General features: G+C 45.1%; 1 protein-coding gene across 1 annotated transcript in view; it reads right to left on the reverse strand.

The window, feature by feature from the left end:
- The window catches only part of CACNA1H (calcium channel, voltage-dependent, T type, alpha 1H subunit), a 252953-nt gene that overhangs the window by 46545 nt on the left and 193684 nt on the right, over nt 1–12724 (reverse strand). The window contains exons 10-13 of the mRNA XM_009888554.1: nt 7692–7843; nt 6476–6661; nt 5700–5817; nt 4155–4310 (exon numbers count right to left, since the gene is read on the reverse strand). Coding sequence (XP_009886856.1) covers nt 4155–4310; nt 5700–5817; nt 6476–6661; nt 7692–7843 — 612 coding nt within the window. The remainder of the gene's footprint in view (nt 1–4154; nt 4311–5699; nt 5818–6475; nt 6662–7691; nt 7844–12724) is intronic.

A 12724-nucleotide genomic window follows, 5' to 3' on the forward strand; every position in this document is an offset into this window, starting at 1 on the left:
CTTCTTTATTTGATAGCACAGTAAATTTGACTTAGATCTGAAAACCCAGCCCTGATTTGCTTTCTTCAGGCTGGATGGTAATCGAGATTGTATTGGGAAATCTCTTGCAACACTGAAGCTGAGGCAGAAAGGAACGAGGCCAGCTTGCCTGGCAGCACAGCATCATCTTCCTCCTGAAAGTCCAGTTATTTTTCCCTTTTGTACATATCTACCTCTGCTACCACAACTCATCAGCCTAAATAAAGTACAAGCCTGGGAACGAAGAGCTATTGTCAGGTTGTCCTCTGGTGGGGGAGGTCAGCAGAGAGTAGAGATTCCAGCAGGCTGTCGGCATGACTCTGGCTTGATTCATCAAGACTGTAGAAAAGCTGTGCAAATTGGTAGCAAATGGTTGGATTAAAGCAGCTGATCCCAGAAAAAGGAGCACAGTTCCTTAACTGATGCCTGAACAAATCACCGTGGTTTCTAGAGACGTGGTGCTGAAATGGCAGTGAACTTAATTTCATCTGTGATGTATTGCTAACTGGTGCAGCCAAACAGACAGAATGACTGAAAGGTTTAAGCTCCCTTATTCATCTTCTCTGTTTTGGAGCAGAAGCACTAGCACAGAGTAGATGAAAGATTTGCATAATTTTGGAAGGTTTGTCTGCTTTTCCAGAGCAGCTCTGGGGTAGATTTTAAAACAGCATGGGAACAATGTAAGCACAAATATGCAATTATGGTTCTGTTTGAAGTCTGGCTGCTTGTCCTGAGCACAAATGTACTAAAAAAGGGCCTGTGGCCATTTAAGCTTATTCTCTTCTTGGGATACTCCTGCCAAACTTGCTCCACGGGCAGATAAGAACCTGAAATTGAGCTGAGACTGTGTACTGTGATTCACAGGACAACTTTTAGTGTCCTTGCTGAAATGCTGCTGATGGTTCAGAGCTTAGAGCAGCAATAATGTGCACCCTCTTAGCTGCAGAAGTCTCCCAGGAGTCACTCTCCGTCTAAGGAAAAGAAACACCTGAGCAAAAGAAGTGCATCTCAGTTTCTTTTATACCTGCTAAGAGCATCACTCTGTAAGAGGGCAAAGACAAAGAGGTCAAAACAAGAATTTCTGCCATATTCCCAACATACCACCAGAACCAGGGATGACAAAAGAAAACCCAGCTCCTCTGATACTTCTTCCTGGGAGTTGTACAAAGAGACTTTAAACATCTTTGGTTTGCAACCAGAGCTAAGTCATGCATTTATAAGTGCGAGGCTTGAATCGAGCCCTGGTAGCTGAAACAGAGCCCTGAGAAGGGTTTTCTGTAACACAGCTAACACCATGAGACAACTGACAAGCCCATAGGCTTAATGTCAGGATTTATAATAAATGGAAGTGGAGAGCAAAACGTGCCCTGCAAATGTCATGCCTGTGGTTGCTGGCCTTTTCTGAGGCACCACTGAGTGAATAATACAAGCTTTGAAAACTACTTCTTACACACATTTAAATCATGGTCCGTAACGGCTCCGAAAGGAGCCATTAAGCCTAAGCAAGAAAACTACAGCCATTCGCCTAGGTCTGTAATCACGCACTCAGAGGGTATTGCATGAGGCTGCCCATTTCTGGCTTCACATTAGCAGGTGATTCAACCTCCAAGAGGGCAGGTAAGGAACGGGATCGGTACCGTACAGAGGTACCTGCAAGCTGCCAGGTTGCCGAGTGGAGAAAACTTTCTTCTGCCTTAAAGCAATCAGTAACAAAGGATGCACACTGCTGTACAAGGGCTCTCTGTGCCCAAATGCCAGATTGCTTGAGCTGGCGCAGTTTCCAGTCAGTCAAGTCACACACGCTGGTTATCATCCGTTTGGGTTTCCTTGGCATGTCCTCATTTTCCACCCAGATTTGCTCATTGGTGAAATCTGAGGATATCTGACACATCTGGCCACTGAATACTCTGAGCTACCGTATGGCCAACTGTATTGATTGCTTCTGCATTCAGTTCAGGAAAATCTATGACTTCAGTACGGGTTTTATTCTGCTACGGCCTGTGCCATCTTCTAGCAGAATTGAGGTCTAGCACAACCACTCTGAATACAGCTACAACTCTCCTAAAGGAAAACTCCTTCTGGGCTGGAAGACAGCTGATGCTGCAGAGCCCGTAGAAATACTGGCAATTCCTTTGTTCTGGTCTTACTTGGTTAGTGGCTAAAACGTTCAACACCACCCTAGGTTGCACGAGAACAGGAATATGGCAAAGGTGTTACAGTATCCAGAGCAGAGCCAGGAGATGCTGAGATTGGTGACACTGAGAAAACTACATGAATTTGGAAATAAACAGTGTCAGCATGAGTTCTGGTCACCGAGACATGGAGTATGGGCTTGATCTTGGAAAAGGACCTTCTCGCTCTTCTTGGTCAGCTATGCTGTATCTTCAGGGCATGGGCCCCAGTGTACAAGACATCAAGATGCAGTGCAGAGCCATTCATTTTGAAAGTGATGAGCTGGACTACTTGTGTCTTCTCTGTGTGTGCAGGTGGCACTCATCACCCTCAGCATCCATGAAACAGCCCTAAGCGATGTAGATCAGGGGTGTTTTTTTCCAAACTGGGGCTTGGCTCCTGTTGTTTCAATTAATTTTCCTCTGCCAGTGCTGCAAGGAAGCTAGGAGGGATGTTTTAATAATGAATCTATGCAGGCATCCTTGAAAGACATAAATGTGGCTGTGCTGGCTTGAGGAAAGGGAATTTTTGGTCCATGAGTATTTCTACAATATTCCATGGTCAGTGGGTCATCTAAGTGTGATCTAAACACGACAAATGAAAGCACGATACCATTTTGGGGAAAAAATGAAAAGTGAAAAAAAAAAACCCCAAACCTATTAAAATTATTTATTTCTCCTCATTCCCTTGGGAGATAAGGTGGTAAAAACTAAAGCCACTCTCTCATTTTCTTTCTGAGTCTGTGTGTCTCTGAAGCTTATCCAGCACTAAGCAAACTTTCCCTTCTTGATGGTTGCAGGAATAAAAAGTGTAATAATTAAGAAATCCCAAAGTACTATGTAAGCCCTTTCTATGCCACTATTCTGAGCTTTAACTGGGACTGGATGATTTTTGGTAAGTCTCAAAATAATTTCTATTTGCACTACAACTTCGAAAAAAGTTGTTTTTTTTTCCTGGATAATATATATGTGTATATACATCATCATATTTACAACTGAAACAGATCATCCTCGCTTAAAATCTCTCCCAAATATACTTGCTGTGATCTGAAAGGAAGATGGAGAAGAGCAGGATAGGGCAAGGCATCAAGGTTTCACACTCTCAGGATGCTGAAAGCAGATCTGGAATGGACTTGCCGAGGGGGAGGAAGACTTAGGAGGCTGCAGGGGCCCCCAACTCACACCAGTACTATACCACTTACACCATTCACACACCAGTGTGTCCTGCTGCTCTGGATCATGTGGCACAGGATTGCCTGCACAGCTGCTAAGGTTCCTGCCTAGTTCAGATCAGGACATTGCATATCACTTTTGACTGAGAAATAAAATAATTTCTCTAATCCTTTCCATGTGAAATGAGATGAGATGCCTGCAGTTTATCATAAATTCCCTGCTCGTTGACCTGATACAGACATTATTTTCAGGTGTAAGTAAAAATCTCTTTAGCATTCACATGTCCTACATCATCCTAAGTATCTCAAAATTTAATGTTTGTAACCTTGCAAGACAGCTTTTGAACATCTGCGCTACTAGCCTCAAATAACACATAAGGAACAAAGTCACAAGGAAAGGCCTGTTCACATCCTACTTGGTCCCCACCGCTCACGTTGGCTTGGTACATTGAAGGCCTGAGACCCACCATAAAGAAACACAAACACAGGACACATGGGAGACTAGGTGAGTTAAATCTAGCCTCAATTATTTCCTCTTGGTCATACAAGAGACCCTGTAGCAGATCAACCAAAGTGTTGGTCTCACAAGTTCCAGGCCAAGTCCAGTGGGCCTTACTGGCAAAGACAGATTCACAAGAGCCTCACATGCCCAACCCAGCTCATCTACACCACCTTAAGTTTAAATTCAGGGCTGCTTGCACGGCTAGATGTTTGCACTGACACTGATTCAGCCCTACACTCTTGCCTACACGTGCTTCTCGGTTTTCTCCCTCCCTCTGCTCAGATCTCTTACCTCTGCCTGGAAGCCTTCTACCAGAATGGCAACAAGAAGGTTGAAGAGCACGTAATTGCCGAAGGTCATCAGGGCCACAAAGTAGAGCGCTGCCCATGAGGATGTAGATGCCATCCCATTGTACAGGACCACGTTCCAGTCCTCTTGAGTGAGGATCTGCAGAGAGGTGAAGGGAAAGACTCTCCAATTACTCCACTCCTGTCACACACAGCAGTTGCATTCAAATGCTGACTCATCCATTTCTTCCTCTTCTTTTGACCTTTTCTGAGCATATTCATTAGAGGTGCCCAGAGAGGTGGGGGAGTCTCCCACTCTGGAGCCATTCCAAACCCGCCTGGACGCCGTCCTGTGCAACCTGTTGTAGGTGCCCCTGCTCTGGCAGGGGGGTTGGACTAGATGATCTCCAGAGGTCCCTTCCAACCCTGACCATTCTGTGATTCTGTGGAGCTGAAGGAAAGGGTAGGGGACATGATATTTGATGAGATAAATGACATGGGGTGGCTCAAGAAACATAGGTGGCTCAAGGAAGCAAAGTGGTTTCCATTAGGTAAAAGCACCGACAAACTGGGCCAAAAAATACATGTCTTTGCAAAGCCTTGCTCAGAGGGAACTTTCTTAGGGATTCCCACTCTCCTAGCTTTCTTCGAGCTCAAAAATCCAGGGGTCTCTGAAAAATGAATGACAGATTCATGCTCCTCATTAACTCATGCTTACAATGAAAATGGCTTCTAATCCTCCTAAAAAAAAAGTAGCTTTGGGGATAGGAATGCAGTCAGCTGCACTGAGTCATGCCACTCATCAACCTCCATGGGATGTAGGGCTGAGCCCTTAGCTCTGTGCCAACTCTATTTCCCAAGGGATTGTTAGAATAAATGCAGAAGTCTGTATTTATGTTGGTAAAAGAAAAATATTAACCTGTGAGACTAATGCTGATTTCTCCTTGCTCCTTTTTAAGAAGGAAAACTTTGCAAGAAGTTATTCACATTCTTCACAGTGAAGACTCTAGACTGGTTTGTACCTTGAATGATACTGTGGTGAACACCTACTCTGCACTTAGAAACTTAGCTTAACATTGTTTACACTGTGCTCCCCTTAGAGTCTAAGGACTGAGCTTTTAAACAGAAAAGACTAATCTTTATATTTAGAATGCCCTGGAAATAGCAGCTTATTGCTCCATTGTGGAATATGCCAGTAATTTCAAGCACATAACAGATCTTGTTTGCAGAGGAAACACAACTTTTTACATACAGACTTTCTCAGCACATAGAGCCAGCAACACCAGTTCTGATTTGCAACAGTATTTACTACTCCCAGTTAAATGAAATTATTTGCAAAGTGCACTTTTGGGACAGCGAAGGCAAGTAAGGAGACAAAGATCTACAGAACAGGAGCAGAATGGACACACAATCACTTTGCCCTAATAACCGCTTCAGTGCCATTTCAGTCCACATTTGACACCTACTGGAATAAGGGTTTTTTTTTCAGAAGTGAAATAACTTGTCCAGGTGGTCTACGTTAAAACTTCCCAGAAGATCCAGAGCTTACCTGAAATACAGTCACAATGGCCCAAAGTAAGGAATCAAAATTCTTTCTATCTGGAACTGTGTCTCCCGTATCAGTTTTCAGGCTGAACTTGCATCCAAAAAGATGCATGCCGAGAATGCTAGAGTGGGAAAAAAGGGAGATGGAAGAAACATATTATGGTGTCAAATATGGTTGCAGGATTGCAGTGATTTTTGGGATGCTTTTTCCTCCCAGTGTTTTGTGTGCCAGTGGTATCTCTCAGGACAAAGGGCTCTGCTCTAACACAGACATGGTCACTGATCAAACCCTGCCATGTGGTTCTTCTGTATCACATTTCGTTACAATTGTCCACACTGAAGTCAAATCAGGGATCTCCTTTGTCTAGAAAATAACAAACCATATTGCCAGCTCGCTAATCCATCTGATTTCCAAGAACAGGATCTTGAGGAGCATTATAGGGTCAAACAGATAGAAGTCTTGGAGCCTGTACAACCTCCATCTCAAATATAATACTGGTAAGAGCCCAGTTACTGACAGCTTCCTGAGGCACAGCTAAACGAGCCTCCCAGGAACTCCAGAGCAATTGCTGCTTTGTGTACTTCATTCATCTACGGAATTACAGTACTGCACGAAAAACTGAGATCAAAAAGAGGTAAATAGTCTGTTGAGTGTCTGCTTGTCAGTCTACTGTGAGCACTTCAATCATGTAGGCAGCCTAGCAAATGCATTATATCATTATTCTAATCTACATATTACTTAAGCAAGCTGAATTGAAGAAGAGCTACAGGCTCTGGTACCTGAAGATAAAGATGAAGAGCATGAGCAACATGCAGAATGTGGCCACATTGTCCATTGTCTTCATCAGGACCACCAGCTGGCGACGGAGGGCAGGCATGAAACGCACCAGTTTCAGCACCCGGAGCAGCCGAAAAGTTCGTAGCACAGAGAGGCCTCCATCTGACTGGCCAATGATCTCCCAAACACTGCAGGAACACCAGAAGGAGAAGAAACATAAACAGCAGTAGTGTACTGTGAAAGCCCTGAGCGGGCTGGTTTCTTACAGGTTATCACACCATTTAAGCCCTGAAAGGGTAATTTATTTGCCTGCTACTTTCTTGCTTCTGAAAAACACCTTCACTTCCCGGTGTGCAGACACATATCCTTGTGCACAAACTATATCCTTTATAGCTGGTTTCTCGATTCTTTAATTCCCTTGCTTTCTGTGGGTCTTCACAACAAAGCATGTCTCCTGCTGGTCTGCATCAGTACAATCAGTCCCAAGCCTAGCCACAAAACGTGGACCACAATTTTGTACAAGCTAATATCCAGAGGGATTTACGTTTGTAGGGGTGGGTTGGTTTGATCAGGCCACAGACTGGCCTTTGTTCTGGGCCTCTACTGCTCCTCACTTCTCAGAATCAAAGGGATGAGCCAACTGAAGCCAAGAGCACTATCCTGGTTTACACCTTCTGTGTCTGCCTTGACTTCTCTGCCCCAAACTACTGATCGAGGGGTGAACAGCGCTGCTAGAAAGAATCCCAGCACAGAGAGGTGCTGTATAAGCTTCTCACACATGTGCTGTGTCATCCCCAGTTTAGGCTGGGATTGTGTTCCCCTGGGAGAGGACAGCAGAACAGTGCTCTCTCTTACCCTCCTGCTTGCCCTATTCTGGTCTGAGTTACGTGTTAATTCAGGAGAGGGAGGGCATGCTGCTGGGATATGGACACTCACAGTACTCCTTTCCCAGGACCAGCCATTCTGCACTTCAATGGAAAATTGACCACAGTGCCAGATGTGTGGCGTAAATAGACTTTGTTCTCCATCTGCCAGGTCCATTTACTTTGGACGGCCCTTCTAATGACAGGAATCTAAAAGGCCAGCATAATTATAGCCCATCGTAGCCAGCGAGCCCTGGATTAACACGTGCCACGTCATTACTGTTCCCCATCCCACTCCCCAACGGGTCTGAGCCCTCGGCAGAAAAGCCACAGTGGAGAAAGAACTGGCAGTGACCTGATGACAACTATGATCCCATCAAAGATGTTGTACGGGTTCTTGATGTAGCCGAAGAGGCCAAAGGCAAGGAGTTTCAGGAGCATCTCCAGGGCAAACATGCTTGTGAAGACGATGTTACTGATCTCCAAGGCGTTGGTCAACTCGTCTGGCTACGGGGCAAAAAAGCAACATGGTCAAACACATGCACAGAGGAAATGGCTAAAGGCTGGCATACTCCTCCTGCTCTGGGATTTATAGTAATGATGCACAAAAGCTACATCTTCCCATGTTCCTTCTGGAGAGCCATGGAGGCAGAGAAGTGTCTGAAGGGAACAGCAGACAAACTTCATGGACAGTCCCTTTGAGTCTTACTGGAAACACAGAATCCCAGCCCATTTCTGGATCAGTTGCAGAGCAATTGTGCCCAATAGAGGGGCCCAACAAACTACAGCTATGCAAAGGAAAGGGTTTATTCACTGCTGCAAGATACAATTATCCAGGTGAATGGCTAACATGGCTTGTAGGGCTATTGGGACTTGCATCGGTCAGGCTGGTTTTATTGCACTAACTCCAGCAGAGCTTTATGGATTCTGCTATATCCAAAGAAAGAGCACTGTCAATACAGCATAGCCCTATTCACATACAACCAAAGCACTTTTCTTGCAGAGATCTCTTAAGAGAATTAGGAAAATAGAATACCAGTGAAAGTCAGTAGGATCAACAATTTGATCTCCCTTGAGATATTTATCTCCCTTTGGAAATTGTCACCCCCAAAAACGACGATGATTTTTCCTTCTGAAGTCCTGGTTAGTAATATACAGCAGAATTTGTTTAAATGACAGCAGTATGGCCCTGAGTGTCAGGATTGCCTCCAGGATCAGCGTGGGTTTCTCTGAGCGTACAAGTCTGCTTAAATGCAGCTTAAATCCAAGAACTCATTTCTCCATGCTCCTCCTCTACCACCACCGCCAAATCACCTTGGGCTACAATCTTGCTTTTCAGACACAGCCTTCGATGTTCCTTTCCTGGGAAGCGCAGCACTGCCTGCCCAGCACTCAGGCTCCAAAACGTGGCACAGCAGAGACTGATGCCAAAGGTGGGATGAGGTTTGGTCTCTTACTGGAGCTACTCCCTCAAACAGCACCGGGCTCTGCAATGCGCATTTCTAAGGCCTGTTCCTTTGCAAAAGAAAATGAGTCTTTTTCATTTCCTCAGTGTAATAATATTGTCTAGGAAAAGGTGTTATTTTCATATCTGACTCATCTCCTGACTGATAATAGCTTCCTTTATTCCCCATCCGTCATTAGACACTATGTTAAAAGTTGGCAGTTTCTTGGGGATGCTGTTGCATTATTTGAGGCTCTGAAGGGAGAAGACCATTGTAATACTGTGGCATGGAGCAACTCCACACTCTGCAAACTCAATCCTTGGCAATCGAACGAGGAGGTGAAAGAGTTAACTGGAATGCAGGAAGAGCCCACACATCCCCTACTATAGGCATTGACAGTCTGTGGGCTGCTAATGAACCATCATTCATAGGCTAAATTACTTTATGCAATAGACTGTCTTTTGCTCAACCCGTTATCCAGGAGAAGGAGCACTAAGAGCCTCGGTCCTCATGATTATAATCCATATACGCTAATTACTAAGGGACACCAGAGGAAGGACTGTGCAATTTTCAGTTCTTTCATCTCTAGCAAGGGGTGGCCCCGATGGCCACACAGTGCACCTGAAGAGCACGATCACCGAGCTGCTCTCCTTGCACCTTCCTTGCTGTGAGGATGGCGATTCCCTCCCTAACATCAGCCAGCGCTCGCCCGCGCTATTCCCTTCCCTGACGATGCCAAAACAACCTGGGCAGAGGTCTTCCCTTTGCAATGAATACACAGCTGAAGAAAAGGGCTGCTCTAGGATGGCATCTAACCAACTTCCCCAGCAGACACAGCCCCATGAGTTCCCAGGTGTCTGTCTTGCTGTAAGCCACAGTGGTGACAGGACACCATGCTTGCAGTGTCCTCAAGCTATTTGTCAGGAGCAGCATGCGGCCGGCATGTTCGGTCTCCCCTCAGCCGGGGTTACGCAAGGGCATTCTTAACAAGAAGCAAAATAACTTGCTAAATTTTTGCATCCCTCCAGGCAGCAGACTGAGGGCTCCTTGGGACAGGGTATTCATGGCAGGCCAAGGATGGCTCATTAATGTGTTGAGGCTGGGAAATTAATAACACAATAATCAGCAAAGAAGCTGCACTTTGGGCAGCTTTGAAAGGACGGAGTTGTTCTCTTGCACTTTCTGCTGGGAAACATAGAGAACTTGCCCACTGCGACCTACAGTGCTTTGTAGTCTGCAATACAGCAGCAGTCTCATCTGCTAAAATAAAACTTAATTCAGAGTTCTCCGAGTTCACCCTGCTGCTGCCAGATGTGCTGCCAACAGTCACAATTTTAACAGGAAAATTGGGATAGCTGGCGATCATTTCAGAATCCCTAGTCCTGGAGTTATGCGAATATATAGACAGGACTATCTCAGGAGTCATCACCAAAAAAGCCAGCGTCCAGCCTGAAATGCCTTAGCTGAACAAACTTAAAAACATCCTCAGGCAAATGAAAAGAATTTGTAAATTCTTATTCTCTAAAAACCCATGTCTTCTAAGCCAACCCCAAGATATTTCTGTGGCCTGTTGAACACGTGGCATTGCGATCAGTTAATCTGCCAATATCATTGCTTGGATTTGCCAACTTCCATCAACAACGGGGTGTCCTTATTGCTCACTCACCAGCGCCATAACTTTTCCTTCATATACGAGTTCAGAGAGTGCAGAAGAAAAGCCACAGCCATCTCTCAAGGGAGGGGAGAAAGGGCACGAGGAAAAGGGAAAGGAGAGGACAAGGAGGTGGCCCAAATGAGATCATCAATAGCTGTGATGAGGAGCTGATCCAGCAGATCAAGACGATGGGGGGGATGTGCGGGCAAGGTTGACAGCCAGCAGGCTGACACTGCAAAGCCAATCGTGCTTCAGATAAGAGATCTTCATTATCCTTTAGTGATCATACTTGGTGTGAGGCAGAACTAATTCGACGACAAGGACTGCTGTAACGTGAGCCGTTTGGAGCGCAATCCTGCAGTGACACGGAGGCAGGACCCACTGGGCAAAGACAAGGATGGATAGCCCTGCATGCTGGCTAAGCTGCTGATGTGAGCTTTTGTATTATTAGAGTGGAAGCTGAACAGCAGATGAGCCAAGCATCCAGTGATACAGCCTTCAAATGCAATTACCTCCTTTCAGTACCAACTGGAGCCCAGAAAACAGCCTGCCATAGATATTTTTATGACTTATCAAATGGTTTGTTGCTTAGAGCACAACTAATTTCCCATTTTTCTCACTCCTTGATGAGCAAAGATCTAGAGGAGGGTCAAGGAAGAGGCACCTGAAAGCCAAGATGGATTTGGCCATTCCCCTGGAGTCAGCCACTAGGAGACACTGTTGTTTTGTTCAAATCGAAGCCAACCCCACAGCAGGCATTTTTCCAGGAGCCTTTTTCTCTGGGAAAAACAAAATGTTGATTTGCTGAAAACAAAACTTTTCATGGCAAGGATTATTTTTGTCAAACTTCCTGGCTGGAAGAAAATGAAGTTGCAACAAAGCTTTAAAATTGCTGCAATGTCTTGTTTTGACCTTCTCAGAAAAGAAAATTGCAGGCTTTTTGCTTGAGATGTGGTTGTGTCACGAAATGCAACTTCCTTTCTAGCAACGAATGGTTAACAAACAAAAGTTGGCATCAAAATGATGCATTTCGAACCGAGTAGTTCTAAAGTGGCATTTTTTTTGCTTTTTGCCAAATACTTTGTGAAGCTTAACAACTCTGACATGCTGCATCAGTGAAAACTTCCTTTTTCAAATGACAGTGAGAGAGCATGACCCTCATCAGCTTTGGATATCTCCACGTCTTTTGCTGCTGCGATGACTGACCTTTACATTGGTCCAGGTTTTCAGAGACAGGCCAGGCCAACTGGAGCATGGCCAAATGGCAACCACGGGGCACTGCCCAAGGCCATGACAAGCCCAGGAATCCCTGCAATGGATGCAACGCGGGAGATGGTGGTCAATGCGGTCCTGCTGGTACAAGGGTCCACAGTGCCACAAGTGGAGGCTGGAATGGGAACTGCCACGCTGGAGACAGTCAGCAAAAACGAGCACAGAGAATGGTTTAACCCACAAGTCCCACCAGCAGGTCACAGGCAATGTTCAAAAGAAGATTCGCATCTGAGTACAACTTTTACAGATTTCAGATTCAAATGAATCCTCATACTTTGACCGCAGGAGTAAGTTTCCCACCATTCAAGAAAAGGGCAGAAACTGCATGGAAACAATTTGTAAGACTTCGGCATCCTTGAATATGAGTTTAAGGTAATAGTTAGCCTTGACTCCAGGCAAAACATGCCCCAGGAAAGCATAACCACCTCTGCTCACTTTGAAGGCCATATTTATGCTGCAGAATATTTCAGTGATTCAAAACCATGTTTTTATTAGGGACAAACCTCAAACGTTTCAGCAGTTCATTCCGAGTTCAGATAAACAGACAAAAAATCCTTTTCTAAATAGTTTGGGTCTGAAAACCTCTGAAGACTAGTCTCTTTCTGAGACTCCGATACTTCTGGTTTTAGCTAGATGCAGCACAACCCCAGAGCCTTCCTGGAATCGGGAGAAATTCAATAAAAGAGAAACCCATAATGGTCAAATTATTGATGGCTCCTACAAGCAGAGGATGAAGAACAACAGTAGGGCTTTGTAGCCTTAGATTCTCTTTGTGCAACTGTTCTTCAAGGAAGTCGCTATCTCTTTGTGCCACTCTTTTTCCCCTGTCTTCTACCTTGTCTCTTTTGATTGCTGCATCCACAACCACCTATTTTACATAGCTTAGGTTCAGTCACCAGCAGGACGGCACAATGCCTTGGCTGGGGCACCTTTTTACTCTGATACCGAGTAGAAATAATCATACCTGCATCATCACACTGGAGGAAAGGGCTGTTAGACACCTGGTCCCTCCTGCTG

Source organism: Charadrius vociferus, unplaced genomic scaffold (genome assembly GCF_000708025.1).
Source record: "Charadrius vociferus isolate BGI_N301 unplaced genomic scaffold, ASM70802v2 scaffold27, whole genome shotgun sequence".
In the NCBI taxonomy this organism is placed as follows: Eukaryota; Metazoa; Chordata; class Aves; order Charadriiformes; family Charadriidae; genus Charadrius; species Charadrius vociferus.